This window comes from Schistocerca nitens, chromosome 1, assembly GCF_023898315.1.
Source record: "Schistocerca nitens isolate TAMUIC-IGC-003100 chromosome 1, iqSchNite1.1, whole genome shotgun sequence".
Taxonomy (NCBI): Eukaryota; Metazoa; Arthropoda; class Insecta; order Orthoptera; family Acrididae; genus Schistocerca; species Schistocerca nitens.
In genome coordinates, this window is record NC_064614.1 from 416,022,036 (window position 1) to 416,038,636 (window position 16,601).

Sequence of the window (16,601 nt, forward strand, 5' to 3'; positions counted from 1 at the left end):
TCATGGAGGTCATCTCAAACCAAAATTACCCTCCCCATCTTGTTCAGAAAAGATCTCTTTTGCCCTGTCTCCACAGCCACCTATAAGCATGCCCTCCATATCAGGCTGCAAAGGAGCACCCCTCTCATTACTCAGTACCAGCCAGGACTGAGCAACTAAATCACATTCTCCATCTTGGTTTTCATTACCCCTCATCATGCCCTAAAATGAGAAGTATCTTCCCCACTATCCTCTCCACCCCTCCAACAGTGATATTCCATCATCCATTGAACTTATGCAATATCCTTGTATGCCCTATTCCACCTCTAATCCCAACCCATTGCCTGATTTCTCAAACCCTGCTATTGAGCTAAATTCAAGACCTGTCCCATACATCCACCCTTTAGTCCTAATCCCACCCTGTCAAAACTGTGTCCTACCCCATACCAAATCAAAGGCAGGACCACCTGAGAAACCCACCATGTGGTCTACCAACTTAGCTGCAACCACTGTGCTGCATTTTATGCGAGCATTATAACAAGCTCTCTGTCCATGTGAGCAGCCACAGCAAACTCTGTCCAAGAGATAGTTGGACCACACAGTTGCTGAGCATGACACCCAATACAATGTGCTTCACTTAAGTGACAGCTTCACAGCCTGTGCCATCTGAATTTTTCCCACCGTTACCAGCTTTACTGAACGGCACTGGTGGGAACTCTTCGTGTGACATATCCTTCATTCCTGTAACTCCCCTGGGCTCCGTCTACACTAATCCCTGTCTGCCACCTGTTTATTCCCTTCGCTGTCCCTACTCCAGCCCTCCATGTGCCTCCTATCCTGCAAGCACAAGTGCATAGTCTTTTACTTTCCGTTCTCTACTTCTTCACCTCCTCTGTAACCCCACTAAAGATCACAGTTTGTCTCTGATGCACTCACAGTCAGGTGTTAGCACACATGGATGACAGCAGGCATGTGTGTGAGAACTGTATGTGTGTGATTGTGACTGAATTTTGATGTCTATTTGATGAAGGACTTCGTCTGATAACTGCTTAATATCTAGCAGTCTTCTTCGTTCAGCTTGTCTGTCACACAGCACCACCTCCATGTGGTGAGTACGATCTGTATTTTTCATATTGTTGCTAGTCTACCTGCAGTGACATGAGAAGGACAATTTCAGTTGATTCAATTATGAACTGCAGTTTTTTTATGCTGAAGATGGACCTATGGTCTATTAGCCAGGTCATTACAGTTTTCAGGCTGATTTATTTTATATGTAAAATGGTCTAAAAGGAAACTGACACTAATAACATGTTCTTGCAGTCAGAATGATTTATATTGTTGAAAGTTCTTGTGTTATCGCTTCAGCCAGCAGGAAAGGGACTTTAAGGATAGAAATTGTTAAGTTTTTACAGTAAACTATGTTTTGAAATATTGAAATGAGCAATTAGTGCAGAAATCTGATTTAGTGTTCAGTGTCAGTGTGTAGTTATTGTTCCAATGTTCTATTGAAACTGTGAGACAATAAAGATATGACATTATTTAACTGTGTTGTGCCACTGAGATTCTTAGGGATGGTGTCACTGCTGAAATGTTGTGAATATATAGAATGTTCGGTACCACTCTAGCTGTTGTCTAAACTTAGTTTAAATATTAATAAATTCTAAATCATAATGTGTAATTCTTGAATCATGATCTGTTAATTGTGATTATGAATGTCAATTTTCCTTGACTGAATCTTGACATTTGTTTGTATTAAAGTGCACCACAACATGTGTAAAATATGTATGGCATTTTACTTAAGTTTTTGGCTTCTCCCTCCTGCTTTGTACAACAGAGCTCAGAGCTGAAGGTTGCGTGGTGACATTCATAGATTCAGCCTCTTTCCAGATCCTTAGTTACTGTTGCTCTAAAAGATGTTGATTCCTCTTAACACAATGCCCAAATTAGGATAGTTGTTTTACTATGCAGCTTACATCTGAAACAGGCTAACTGTATCTATGCTACACTGAAAACTGTCAATCTATATTATGTTCCAAATCTGCAAGTGAAAATAGTGTGCTGCTCATTGTAAGTTAAACATCAATGGCAGAATCATCAGAGCATAAAACTTGCTTACATAATAAAGAATATATTCTGTTTTGCTTCTTCAAAAATATTAGTTTAAGTAGAATTTATTGACAGCCAATGCAGTGGAATCATTCTGATGCTCAGCTGGACTGATTTGTTGTAACCACAGGTAATGCATCTAGTATGTCCTCACTTAGCCATGAGCCCAGATATTCTTAATTGTAAGTGTAGCACTTTTTCCGCATGTTGCTTCGTGTGGCTGCTGCATGACAATTCATAATACGGCCTTGTAATAAAATGATACATAACCATTCTTGTATTAGTTAAATGTTATTTATAATGCTTGTTATGAGTGGTATCCCATCCATCTGATGACAAACTGTTAGAATTTTGATAACAATATGAACAATCATTTAGTGAAATTAACAGTGAGGCACTATTGTGACTGAGTTCAGGGAAAAACTGTAAATAATTGCTGTGTACTGCTTCAAAGGTTTGCTATAGGTTTGTTCCAAATAAGGGCAGTGCACGTTGTTCACAGAATTACCATTAACAAGACTGCGAGTTCTAAAACCTAACTGTTTGAGATTTTCTCTACGAGATGACAGTCGTCTACATTATGTAAATAATTTAGAAGTAATGAAGACAACTCACCAAATAGTGGAAGTGTTGAGTCATTGACAGCCACAAGATTGCATTCTTTAGAATGAAAACTTTGCTAACTTTCAGATGATTCCTTTGATCACACACAACCACATACACCTGCCTCCTTCCCCCCTACACGCACACCTAGACAGCAACATTGTACAAGCTGAAGAGACAATGTTGGAACTGCTGTTCAACAGGTAGACTGGAGTGAGGGCTTGTGTCAGGTGTGGTGCCTATAGGGTGAAGAAGTGGGGAGCTGGAGGAGGAGATGTGGAAAGGTAGTTGTTATAACCTTTAATCCCTAATAAATTGCGTGGATATACAAACGTAGAAACAATAGCGAGTTACATGCTGTGACATGCGGCCGGCGCCGTTCATGGCTAGGTGGTGCTCCCGCGCTCGGCCGAGCTGCGGAGCACCTCTATCGCCGTGTTCGCGTACTGACGTAGCGGCACTTTTAAATCTCGTGGCACTGTCACAACACTTTTCCCCCCTTGAAAAAAAAACTCACTTCCTTGGAGACACGGACAGTGCGGAGACATCCATGGCCTCTTGGGATGCCCCGAGAAGATCCCGCGGATAAACACGAGAATATGGCCGAAAATGTCCAGGACGGAACCTTGTACATGGAACGTGCCTCCTGGACGAGATGATGGGTGAAAACTACGGAGCAGCATCCATAGGCGTCATGGACCTCGGGGTGTGCTCCAGCGAGATGGGTCCCGGAGAAGGCGGCGTCGCGACTGGGGCCGGTTCCGGCGTACTCGGAAGCGGTAGCGACGTCGGCTGCAGCAACACGCACGGAAGATCGGCAGCAGCGACAGGACTGGCTTCTCGGGCTGGTGGAGGCGAAAGAAGAGGCGGTGGCACCGGCGTGGCCACCACTTGTGGGCGCATCTGGTCATAATGGCGAACAACCGTGCCGTCGTCCGTACGTATTTCACAAAGCCGGCGGCCGCGAAGAGCCTTGACCACCCCTGGAATCCATTTAGGGCGAGATCCATACCCTCGGGCCCACACGTCGGCGCCCACCGAGTATTTTCCCGCACTAGGGGACACAGTACAAGGCCTGACAGGGCGAAGCAGCTGCAGTAGAGTGCGCAGTTGGCGGCCATGCAAGTGTTTAGCAGGGCTGCGATCACCCAGAGGCGTGAAGCGATAAGAACTCAGAAATTGCAACAGAGCGTCATCTGTGGAAAACACACTATGGAATTTTTTCATCTGGCTTTTGAAAGTGCGGACAAGGCGCTCGACCTCCACATCCGACTGCGGATGGAAGGGCGGTGCTGTAACATGATGAATCCCGTGTCCAGTACAAAAATCACGGAAGGCCTGCGAAGAGAACTGAGGGCCATTGTCCGTGACAATCGTGGATGGAAGACCTTCTAGCGCAAAGATTTTGGACAAAGCCAGCGTCGTCGCCGCAGTGGTGGTGGGCGATGGACATCGAACAACAAACGGAAACTTCGAGAAGGCGTCAATCAACAGTAGCCAATAAGTGCCGAGGAAGGGGCCGGCAAAGTCAGCGTGCACCCGTTCCCATGGCTGCGCCGGATCAGGCCATGGAGAGGGCATTGTACGGGGTGCAGCCAGGTGTTGAGCACACTGACCACACGCAGCGACCATGTGGGCGATGTCCGAATCAATACCGGGCCAATAAACGTGCCTGCTGGCCAGGGACTTAGTCCGAGAAATCCCCCAATGGCCTTCATGCAATAGTTTGAGAACATCTTTGCGAAGAGAGGCTGGCACCACGACCCGTGGAGATGCGCCATCCATGGCCAGAAGAACAACATCCTCACGAACAGACAGACGAAGGCGCAAGGCATGGTAGTTGCGAAGGGGATCCGATGCCCGGCCCTTGGTCCTGTCCGGCCAACCCCATTAAACAAAACCGATCACCTGACGCAGGACCGGGTCCCGTGCAGTAGCCGACGCGACCTGCGAACCTGTAAGTGGAAAACCCTCGACCACACGACGTTCTTCCTCATCAATGTGGAAAGAGTAGTTCATCGCCATCGAAAACCGGGTCGGGGCCCATCGGCAAACGCGACAACACGTCAGCGTTGGCGTGCTGGGCCGTGGGGCGATAGTGAATCTCATAGTGAAAACGAGACAAGTATAAGGCCCAACGTTGCAGGTGGTGAGCTGCCTTATCCGGAAGCGACGCCGAGGGGCTGAACAGAGAGACCAGCGGCTTGTGGTCGGTGATGAGGTGAAACTTAGAACCATACAAAAAAACGCTGAACTTTTTTAGAGCATAAATGATAGCGAGCGCCTCCTTTTCGATTTGAGAGTAACGCCGTTGGGCATCGTTGAGGGTCTTGGAAACATAGGCGATGGGTCGTTCCGACCCATCCTCATACCGATGGGCGAGAACAGCCCCTAGGCCATACTGTGACGCGTCAGTCGCCAGAACCAAGTGCTGACCCGGACGGAATGTGGCAAGACATGGCGCCGACTGCAAATGCGCCTTCAGGCGGACAAAAGCTTGCTCACACTCGTCGGACCAACAAAGGAACGTTTTTGCGTAACAGCTGATGCAGAGGATGAGCCACCGCCGCCGCGGATGGAATGAATTTGTGATAATAAGCAATATTGCTTAGAAACGCCTGAAGTTCTTTGACCGTAGACAGCCGGGGTAGAGCGGTAATGGCCGCAACGTGCTGACGTAGAGGACGTATACCCTCACGGGACAAGTGGAAACCAAGATACACAATGGAGGGTTGGAAGAACTGTGACTTGTCCAGATTGCATTTCAACCCAGCTGAATGCAGAACCCGGAACAGGGAACGCAAATTGCGAAGGTGCTCCTCAGTGGAGGCCCCCGTGACAACAATGTCATCCAGGTAGTTGATGCAGCTGGGAACGGAAGCCGTGAGCTGTTCCAAAAACCGCTGAAAAATGGCCGGCGCGCTAGCGACGCCAAATGGTAACCGCTGGTACTGATATAACCCACAAGGAGTGTTGATGACGAGAAATTACTTGGAAGACGCATCCAACGGCAACTGATGGTACGCCTCCGATAAGTCAAGTTTGGAAAAGAACTGGCCCCCAGCGAGCTTGGTAAATAACTCCTCAGGACGGGGAAGAGGATAAGTGTCAACGAGGCTCAGAGTTGACAGTGGCTTTAAAATCACCACACAATCGTAGACTCCTGTTTGGTTTAGAAACCACCACGATTGGCGATGCCCATTCGCTGGAGGTAACAGGAAGGAGAATCCCTGAAGCTGTTAACCTGTCTATCTCAGCCTTGACAGGCGCATGCAACGCCATCGGAATAGGGTGTGCCCGGAAAAACTTAGGGCGAGCTGGAGGTTTAAGAGTAATATGGGCTTCAAAATCCTTGGCACGACCCAGACCAGCAGAGAACACGGACGAGAATTCAGAACACAATCCATCCAGCTGTTGATACGGAATATCCTCAGATATGAGATGCACATCATCATCAATGGAGAACCCGAACAACTGGAAAGCATCATAACCGAACAGGTTTTCAGTGCCCGCATGATCCACCACATAAAACGTGAGGGTCCTAACAACAGACTTGTAGGCAGTGGAAGCATCAAACTGACCAACGATAGGAATTTTCTGCTTATTATAAGTTCGCAGATTTCGCGTAACGGGAGACAAGGGAGGGGAGCCCAACTCCAAATATGTGCGAGAATTAATGAGAGTTACTGCAGAGCCAGTGTCCACTTGCATGCGAATGTCTTTATTCAGAACACGAACAGTAACAAACAACTTATTTGTTTGAGAAAGCACACAGTTAACATCCATGTCCAATGCCTCGTCCTCGCCTACAGGAACTTTAGGGGACTGACACACAGAAGCAATGTGGCCTTTTTTCCTACATGAATTACACGTGGCCCAACGTTTTGGACACGCGTACGAATGTCATGCTGTACGAAACAACGGGGACAAGAGGGAAGTGCGGAATGAACCTGCTTCTGTGGTTGCTGTTTTCGCTGCGAGCTTGGCGGCCCAACGCGACGTTGTTGACGCGAGTGAACCGCCGCCACATCGTCGTTCCCCTGCGAAACAGGCAAATCGTCCGTGTCGAAAGTGGTCTGTACAGCGCCTACATCACACCACGCGTCTATTTGCGCACCAGCAACGTGAGACACTTCAAAAGATTGAGCGATGCTTAGAACTTCCGACAACGACGGGTTTGGCAGTTGTAAGGCACGTTGCCGAACCTCTTTATCAGGAGCAAGCCGTAGAATAGCGTCCCTAACCATTGTATCAGCATAAGACTCATGATGAGTGTCCGTGACAAACTGACATTTCCTACCTAGACCGTGTAGTTCCGCCGCCCAAGCCCGGTAAGACTGATGGGGCTGTTTACGACACCGGTAGAACGCCACACGGGCGGCAACGACGTGGGTGTTTTTTCGGTAATAGTTAGACAATGAGTCACACATTTCTTGGAAGGACAGAGAGGCAGGTTCCCGCAGGGGGGTAAATGAGATAGCAGCTGATAGATACGTGGGGAAATCCAAGACAGAAATAACGACTCTCACATAGGAGCGTCGACAACGCCGAAAGCCAAGAAGTGTTGCCGCAAACGCTTCTCATAATCCTCCCAGTCTTCAGGTCGTAAGGAGGGAACGGAGGCGGTGAAGAGGAAGACAGACGATGAGTAAGCGACGTCGACAACGCCTGAATAGCAACCGTCAGCTGTGTTTGTTGTTCAATGAGCGCTTGCAGAAGCTGTTCCATGTCTGCCCCGACACGAACACACAAGTCCACAACGCAGGAAAAAAAATATCCGACCTCGTCGCCAAAAAGTGTTATAACCTTTAATCCCTAATAAATTGCGTGGATATACAAACGAAGAAACAATAGCGAGTTACATACTACCAACTCAGTATCTGTCGCTCAACTGCAGTGCCGTGACATGCGGCCGGCGCCGTTCATAGCTAGGTGGCGCTCCCGCGCTCAGCCGAGCTGCGGAGCGCCTCTATCGCCGTGTTCGCGTACTGACGTAGCGGCACTTTTAAATCTCATGGCACTGTCACAACAGTAGTGGATGGCCCAGAGGGGGGAAAAATGTGTAACAGATGAAAATGTGTGAGGCAGAAGCAGCACATGCTTGGGATATGAATACTGAACACAGTCGCCGAAGCTGATGAGTTCATCATACGATGATGACGACATGGAGGAGTGGGTTGGGAAGGGGTGATAGTATAGAAGAAAGGGCAGCTGTTGGGTAGAGAGTATGGGTGTAGTGGGTCATTAAAGACTGAGGAGAGGAAGGCTGTGGGAATGGACAATATGTTACTAGGACAACTCTCATCTGCGTAGCTCAGAGGCTGGTGTTGGGCAGAAGGCTCTAAGTGGTGCAGATTATGAAGCAGCCATTGAACGGAAGCATGTTGTGTTCTGCCATTAAGTGGTCAGCTCTATTCTTGAACACAGTTTGACAATGGCCATTCATTCTGGTGGCAGCTGGGTGCTGATCATGCCTACATAAAATATTGTGCACAAATGCAGCAGAGCTGGTATATGACATGGCTGCTTTCATGGGTGGCCTTGTCATGGGGTAAGAGCAGCAGCAGGCTTATGCTATTCCATCATGTGAAAGCAGCCATATCATTTACCAACTCTGCTGCAATTTCTACATAGGATTATGTGTGCAAGTGACCACCAACCAGCCGTTAATTAGAATGAATAGTCACAGCCAAACTGTGTCCAAGAGCAGGGTTGATTACCCAATTGTTGTACACACTGCTGAACACAATATGTTCAAGTTCAATGGTTGCTTCACAACCTGTGGCTCTGGGTCCTTAACCCCCGGCACCAGCTTCTCTGACCTATGCAGACCTCTGCTCTCATAATCCACGTGGCCTCAACAAACAAACTCAGTGTCTCTGGGGCCCATGTTTGGCAGTCCTACCCCATGCATCTGCTGCCTCCCTCTGAGCTTTCAGGTAACCTTCCCCACCCCTCCTGCTTCCTACCTCTTTGTCCCTCTAGCCACTCCTCCTAACACAACACTTCATGCCCAGTCTACCAGCCGAGTTGCAGCCCTAACATTGTGTGTTCTGCTGGCACAATGTAGCTGCACATGTGTGTGTGTGTGTGTGTGTGTGTGTGTGTGTGTGTGTGTGTGTGTGTGTGTGTGTGTGTCGGGGGGGGGGGGGGTTGGGTCATGGGTGAGTGGGTGTGGCAGGGGGTGATAATTGCTCCATTACTTCTAAATTAATTATTACTTCCGGAACTTTCTGTACCACATTTAAACTCCTACAATAAACAAATCTGATCCACAAAGCTAAACTTTTTACTATTTCAGTATTTAGTTTCAATTACCTTCAGGTCTTTCACACATTTCTAGCTTATGGGGTCAACCATTGAAGCAACAGTTTGACACCTTATATTTCCGTTCTTTTTTTAGTGGTTGAATGGTTACAGAGTGATGGAACATGATATTGGACATCTACCATTTCAATCTGAGATCACATCTCTGCTGAATTATGGAGCAAGCAACCGAATAACTGTTGCAGTGAACAATATACTTACCAATACAACCATTCCACAGGGTGCATTTGAAACTCTGAGAACGTAAGTGTGTAGTTTTAGGCAAAGGAACATATTACAATTTACAGTTTCAAATTCAAGATTGTGTTTAATGTTCTGCATGAAATTAAAATAACGTTATGCCAATAACATATGAAAATACCTTCACATCATCTCTGGAATTCTGAAACATCTTAATAATTAAAAGTCTGATCATGATCAACTGAAAAATAACATCTATCTTAATGGAATTGTTGTTAAGCCTTCTCTCTGGTTCTTTCCATATAGTGGGATAAACAGGCAACAAGGTCCAGTATGTTACATAGAACAGAGCTGAGATATGTTACAGGATGTTATAATTGTTCATTAAGACAATGAAAGATTTGAATTCAAAGTGTGTGATATGGTGATGAGTAAAGTGGTAAAAAATCACATGAAATCAGCAGAAGGAATCAATTGTGAGTTCCAAAGTGCTATCAGCTGTCCAGCTAACACAATGGCTATGTGTAGGAAATTAAAAAGAATGGAGTACAGTGGTTCAGCAGCTCCTCCTTAACTGCACATTCCCGTGCTAAATGACCCTTAGATGGAGTTAAGAGTGATGCCACTGAACAGTAAACAAATCATTAGGTATGGTGAGTCACCCTACAACCTGTGGCAATCTGATGGAAGGATTTAGGGTTGGCAAATGGCTGGATTATGTTACCATTAAGTGTGATGCCAACAGTGAATGCAAAGTACGTGGTATTATGGTATGGTTATGATAAAATTCGCTTCTACCCTATAAGTATGTTTTGTACCATATGTGATGTCATATTCAAATGTTATCCTGGTTTCATGTTTGGAAATTAGTGTGTTTCTTTCTCACATAACATGGTTATTGATGTACCAATTACATGTTATATCAGAAAAACAGTGTGTTTTTATGTACTTGCTTCGATGCCTGACATACAGGTCGACATTGAAACTGCATAGTAATCTGCTTCAGAACCAGATACCGCTCTGTGCAGTTTTGGAATAATTGCTTCTATACCATTATAAGCTCAAACACTGGCCATGTGACTCATTTGAGGATTTTTGTTTATTCCACCTGTAGATTCACTCTGACTCATTGTAATGAAAAACTTGACAATAGGTGCCATTGTTGCACAATACTTCAACATAGATAACCACTACAGAAGTATGTCTGTCTCCTTTAATATCCAAAAATCTTATGCTCACTAGCTTCTAAGCATCAGACATGGTGAACTTTCTGCAAAATAAAATAAGAAACTAAATTGTAATCTCCTTATGTGGGGAGTAAATAGAAGGTAGTAGTTACAATAAAAACTAAATAGATGTAAGGTACTTTCATGTACCATCTCTACAATTATGTAATGATCATTAATTATGGAAAAAAAATAATTTTCTGTGTTTAACATTACACATAACAGGAATACAATATTTGTTTTGAAATTTACTAGACAAATTTAGGTTTTAAAGTTTGTTTCTCTCTGAAAGTGATTTTTTAATTGCTGTTTATTATTTGAATAATGCACAAATCAGCAAAGAATTCTAGTGTCAACAATTTTATGAATCAAGAGAAAATATTATATATGAAGCAACTTAAATATTTGGTATTCAATAACAACCCAATACAGCAAGTTTACCAAGATTTACAGAACATTACAGATACTCCATGTCCTAAGCTTTCTGATGATCTGTAAATTCTCAAAAGGGTAATTACTTTTTGTAAATAAGCAAATTTTAAGTTACATATTTCTCAAAATTATGTTTCATTAATATTCTGTACCAATTCAGGTGACCTTTCAGGCCATTGCAAATGTTGTGGCAATTATCAAACTACACTAAATGCTATTTATATTTTAATTGATCTGCATTCTATTAACTTTGAATATTTGCATATTTCAAATGTGTTTGTGACCTTAGTTCATTAAAAACTTTCTTTTATTTGCTAATCTTAAGAATACAGGCCAAATCTTATGCTGTTGTGTAGGTATAAATATTACACATAGTATTCCAAAGTTAATTATTCAAATTATGAGGTTTAATTGTGGACAACTGTGAAATGTTAGTAATGAACACGATCCACAGCAAAAAGATAATTGTTAAATAAATGACTAGATTCCTTATGGAAAGACAGATACTGTGCCTAAAATACTGTAATATGCATTCATTTTCTAAGGTAAAACAGTCGGAATAGTTTTACTATTGTGAAATGTGATGAATGCTTATTCCCATTCAAAACAATCATTATGAAAATTTTATTACAACTATTAATCTTACAATAATCACCATTCTTGATGCACTGTTTTATCTCTGCTCCATTTCAGGAAAATGGCCAAGTCCAGTTCTCCTGACTCAAGGGGTTTCCCTCCACTTAAACTGCACCTTGCTTCTCTTTAAATCTGAAGTGTATATGTATATCAAGAGGGTTCAAGAAGCTACATTGGCACTTCCTCTGGGAACATCTTCCATTCATGTTGTTGTTGTTGTTGTTGTGGTCTTCAGTCCTGAGACTGGTTTGATGCAGCTCTCCATGCTACTCTATCCTGTGCTAGCTTCTTCATCTCCCAGTACCTACTGCAACCTATGTCCTTCTGAATCTGTTTAGTGTATTCCCATCCATACCAGAAACTTATGTCACCCTGTCTGCAGTCATCTCTGCTTGCTATGTGTTCTTCCTCACCATACCTCAGAACAAAGTAAAACACAGGTCCCTTGTTTATCTCTGAATTCTGCTACCTTTAAAATTGACAATGCTGTGATTTTGATGTGGAGTGCAACACTAAACATAGACTTTTCAGGTGAATACTGTAAAACACAAAGAACAATCATACTTTTCAATATTATTAAGTTATTACAAAAATTAAGAATGTGGGATGAACATGGGAGGGGAACTGTAATAATACTGCCACATCTCAAGCTTTTATGAAAAATTATTTAGAACATACTGGAACTCTCCCCACACCATAAGTACCATGGTGGCTATTGCTCATAAATATCAACTACTACTCAAAACAGGGGATAATAGCCAAAACCGGCCAATAGTAGAAAGTAATAATTACAGTGCACAGCAGATCATTCTACAAATAGCAAGTAGCCTCTGAGGATATAGTACTTACTGCACAACAAACAAGAAGCTGCAGGCAGGTGGATATTAACTGAACCATAGCTCACTAGCAGAAAGAAATATCAAAATCCAAAACATAATTTTTTTAGTATGAACGTTGATGGAAATTTAATATGTAATACCGACAACATACTGACTGAATGCTACCAGGCTAATAGTCAGTATTCAAATGCTTGTGTGCTTTTGATTAAAATTTTATACTTAGGGGAAGGTGGGGTAAAGTGGCCACCCTAACTGAAATTGAATTTTTGTGAAACTATGACTATTAACAGAATCTTGGGGCATATATATCTCGAATCTACATACTGTAAGGTATCACACCAAATATTTATAGCTAAGGTAAGTCTACATTTTATAGGATATGTAAATGTTTTTCTGAATGCTTTCATAGTGACCACTATTCTCTACCTAATGGGGTAAGGTGGACAGACCTTTGCTACCATTCCCAAACAGATTGTTTGGTTTTACAAAATGGGTAGACTTGTAGTTTTTATTTCACCAGTGATTATTATTAGGAGAACAACAATAAAATGAAAAAGAAATGTGTTGCAGTGCGTTGTTGACACAAAAAGGTCAACAAATATAAATAGAGAAATAAATGATTAATTATGGGTTACTATTTCAGTCTAGTTCATTCACAATTTATACGCTCAGGAACAATATCAAGTCATGTACAAAATTCACTCGTGAAATTGTCATCGCCCATGTCACATCCAGTGCACAGTTCATGAGTCCAGCACTTACAACTCCAACATTTTCTCCCTCCAGTCATTGTCTGCCAATCCAGACTCTTTGTTAAAACAATGTGGTGCTTTGTTGTGCTCTGCCCAACTGGAATTCCGATTGCTGCAGATCATTCTCTGTAATTCCATAAAATTGCTTTTCTAGTTAAAAAAAGTGCAACTCTGTTTTTCCCTACTACTCCTTGTTTTAGTGTATCACCTGGAATATTGGACTGCTTTTCTGCTGCTGAAAAAGACATGCTATCATTCTTTACTGCTTCAGTTACCTTTTGCATTGTAACAGTGACCCAAGTTTGTTGCTTTATTTTCTGAGTGTATTTTCTTGCCATCTTGAAGCTCTTGCAATACCTTCCAGAAAAGTAGTACAACAGATACTGTATGTATTGTATTGCATGTTAACCAGGGACCTAGAAATGACAGAGAGGCTCCGTCCCTGCTGCAGCCACAGTGGTTCACAACCCCACAATGACTACTGCAGTCCACTTCACCCCTCCACCGCCCCACACCGAACCGAGGGTTATTGTGTGGTTCGACCCCATGGACCTTCCCCCCACCCCCCAGGTAACGACTCACACCAGATGAGTGTAACCCTTACGTTTCCATGGTAGAATAATGGTGGTGTACGCATACGTGGAGAACTTGTTTGTGCAGCAATTTCCGACATAGTATAGTTGATGCGGAATAAGGGGAACCAGCCCACATTTGCCAAGGCAGATGGAAAACTGCCTAAACACCATCCACAGACTGGCCGGCTCACCGGACCTTGACACAAGTCTGCCGGGTGGATTCGTGCCGGGGACCAGGCACTCCTTCCCATTCCGGAAAGCCGTGTGTTAAACTGCTCAACTAACTGGGTGGGCCTACAACAGATATTAGTTTTATGTATAAATTAATTTGTAATGTTTCAATTTCAATTATTATACTACGCACACAATGTGGAAATAGCTAATTCTCATTGGGACAAACAACTTGAAAATGAATTGTTGGGAATAGTAGCCACGTGCCAGGAAATGTGGCCACCTTGGCCACTTTTCCCAGTGTATAGCGTGGCCAGTTTTCCTGATTCGAAAACCATATTTGTATAAGTGGCTCACATGGAAAACAGTTCAACCAAAGGAAATTACAGTGCCTTATATTTGTAAGCCAAAAGGCAGTGCGTGAACTGTGATATCACAAAAACATATTGCTCTACATAAAAGTGAAGCAACTAAAGTAATAAGAGTGATGTAACTTACATCAAATGATTGGGAAACCTAAATGTTTTCATAGAAAGATAACAGAGAAAACTTCCATTGTTAATGTCACTGACAACACTAACAGTGTTGATTACAGCTAGTTTGGCCACTTCTCAGCAGGAAGCAGCACTGTTGAACACATCAAATGAGCAGTGACCACATTTCCCAACCTGGCCAGTTTACCCTTTTTTCCCCTATGTGAGCTTATTTTCAGTACAAAAATAGCCATTCCTATTGATGAAGTATGGTGTGAATACTTGATGAATACTGGGTGTATCAAACATTACTAGATTTTTTCAGGTGGAGATTGCAATGTAGCATGCCCACAAGATAAGTACATGCAGCGTATTGCCATCTTTTGGAATTTGATGAAGGCAAATCATTGGCATGAGGGACCAACAGTGTAGTACAGTGACTGTAGAATGAATGGCAGTGAAGCAGGCACAGTACAATACGAGAGTAGGCATGCATCCTTCCAGAAGGAAGAAGATTGTAGGATTGTTTGACTGGCTCTGACAAATTATGTTGGCATTTAGAATCTGGGTAGAGGTTACAGGCAGAGTGCCACCATGCACTGTCAGGAGAGATTACTGGAAGGTGTGTCAGTATCTCGAGTTTCTAACCGTCATTTACTATTGACACCACACCAAACACAATAGAGACTTACATTGTGTTGAGTCAGAGCCAACTAGAACATTAGGTGGCATACTGTAGTGTTTAACAGGGAGTATTTCTTTCTGTCTGTGGCAATCACATAAGACAAAATACACACTTAGATCATCCAGTGAAAGGTCTCAGGAAATGGCAGTTATCAAGATGTATACCTCTCAAACTCCTGGACTCATGGTGTGGGAAGCTATTGGATATGACAACAGGACTGCTCTCCAGTATGCGGCAAGGGAAAAAGTAATATTTTATTGGGGCATTTAAAGATGCTTTGAAACTGGAAAACTAAACACTTGGAAGCAGGAATTGTTGGCACATTCCTTATTCACTAGCAGAAGAAAACTGAGTAACATATGCCCAACAGGTAAAGACATTTGTAACTGGAATATACAGGGTGATTCAAAAAGAATACCACAACTTTAGGAATTTAAAACTCTGCAACGACAAAAGGCAGAGCTAAGCACTATCTGTCGGCGAATTAAGGGAGCTATAAAGTTTCATTTAGTTGTACATTTGTTCGCTTGAGGCGCTGTTGACTAGGCGTCAGCGTCAGTTGATGCTAAGATGGCGACCGCTCAACAGAAAGCTTTTTGTGTTATTGAGTACGGCAGAAGTGAATCGACGACAGTTGTTCAGCGTGCATTTCGAACGAAGTATGGTGTTAAACCTCCTGATAGGTGGTGTATTAAACGTTGGTATAAACAGTTTACAGAGAATGGGTGTTTGTGCAAAGGGAAAAGTTCTGGACGGCCGAGAACGAGTGATGAAAATGTAGCACGCATCCAGCAAGCATTTGTTCGCAGCCCAGGAAAATCGACTCGCAGAGCTAGCAGAGAGCTGCAAATTCCACAATCAACTGTATGGAGAGTCCATCCAGCAGGAGCGCCACCACATTGGCACTTATCTGTCCGTAACTACCTGAACGTCAACTACCCGAGGCGATGGATCGGCCGCCAGGCAGCCCGTGACAGAGCACTTCATCACTGGCTTCCAAGAAGCCCTGATCTTACCCCCTACGATTTTTTCTTATGGGGGTATGCTAAGGATATGGTGTTTCGGCCACCTCTCCCAGCCACCATTGATGATTTGAAACGAGAAATAACAGCAGCTATCCAAACTGTTACGCCTGATATGTTACAGAGAGTGTGGAACGAGTTGGAGTATCGGGTTGATATTGCTCGAGTGTCTGGAGGGGGCCATATTGAACATCTCTGAACTTGTTTTTGAGTGAAAAAAAAACTTTTTAAATACTCTTTGTAATGATGTATAACAGAAGGTTATATTATGTTTCTTTCATTAAATACACATTTTTAAAGTTGTGGTATTCTTTTTGAATCACCCTGTATATTGAGTGAAGTAAAGATCTTACAGCAGCCAGAGATAGGTATTCTGCAGTTCTTTCAGAATTGTTCTTCTATGATGGAGCATTTTCGACAGAAAGACAAAGAGAAAATGCATGACTTAATTTGGTCAAAAAATAAGCACCTTTTTAATCTTTCACTGCCAAGAAGAATTTTCATCTTGCCCTTATTGCAAGGTGTAAATTATGTCCTTTTTGAAAATTATACAGATTTAAGAATTAAAGAATTAAAAGAAAGTACCAGAGCACTC

At 43.3% G+C, this 16,601-nt stretch overlaps 1 protein-coding gene across 1 annotated transcript in view; it reads left to right on the plus strand.

Moving 5' to 3' along the window:
- Nucleotides 1–16,601, plus strand: part of LOC126249947 (beta-glucuronidase-like) — a 154,319-nt gene that overhangs the window by 76,873 nt on the left and 60,845 nt on the right. The window contains exon 4 of the mRNA XM_049951519.1: nt 9,092–9,258. Within this exon, the coding sequence (XP_049807476.1) occupies nt 9,092–9,258 (167 nt within the window). The remainder of the gene's footprint in view (nt 1–9,091; nt 9,259–16,601) is intronic.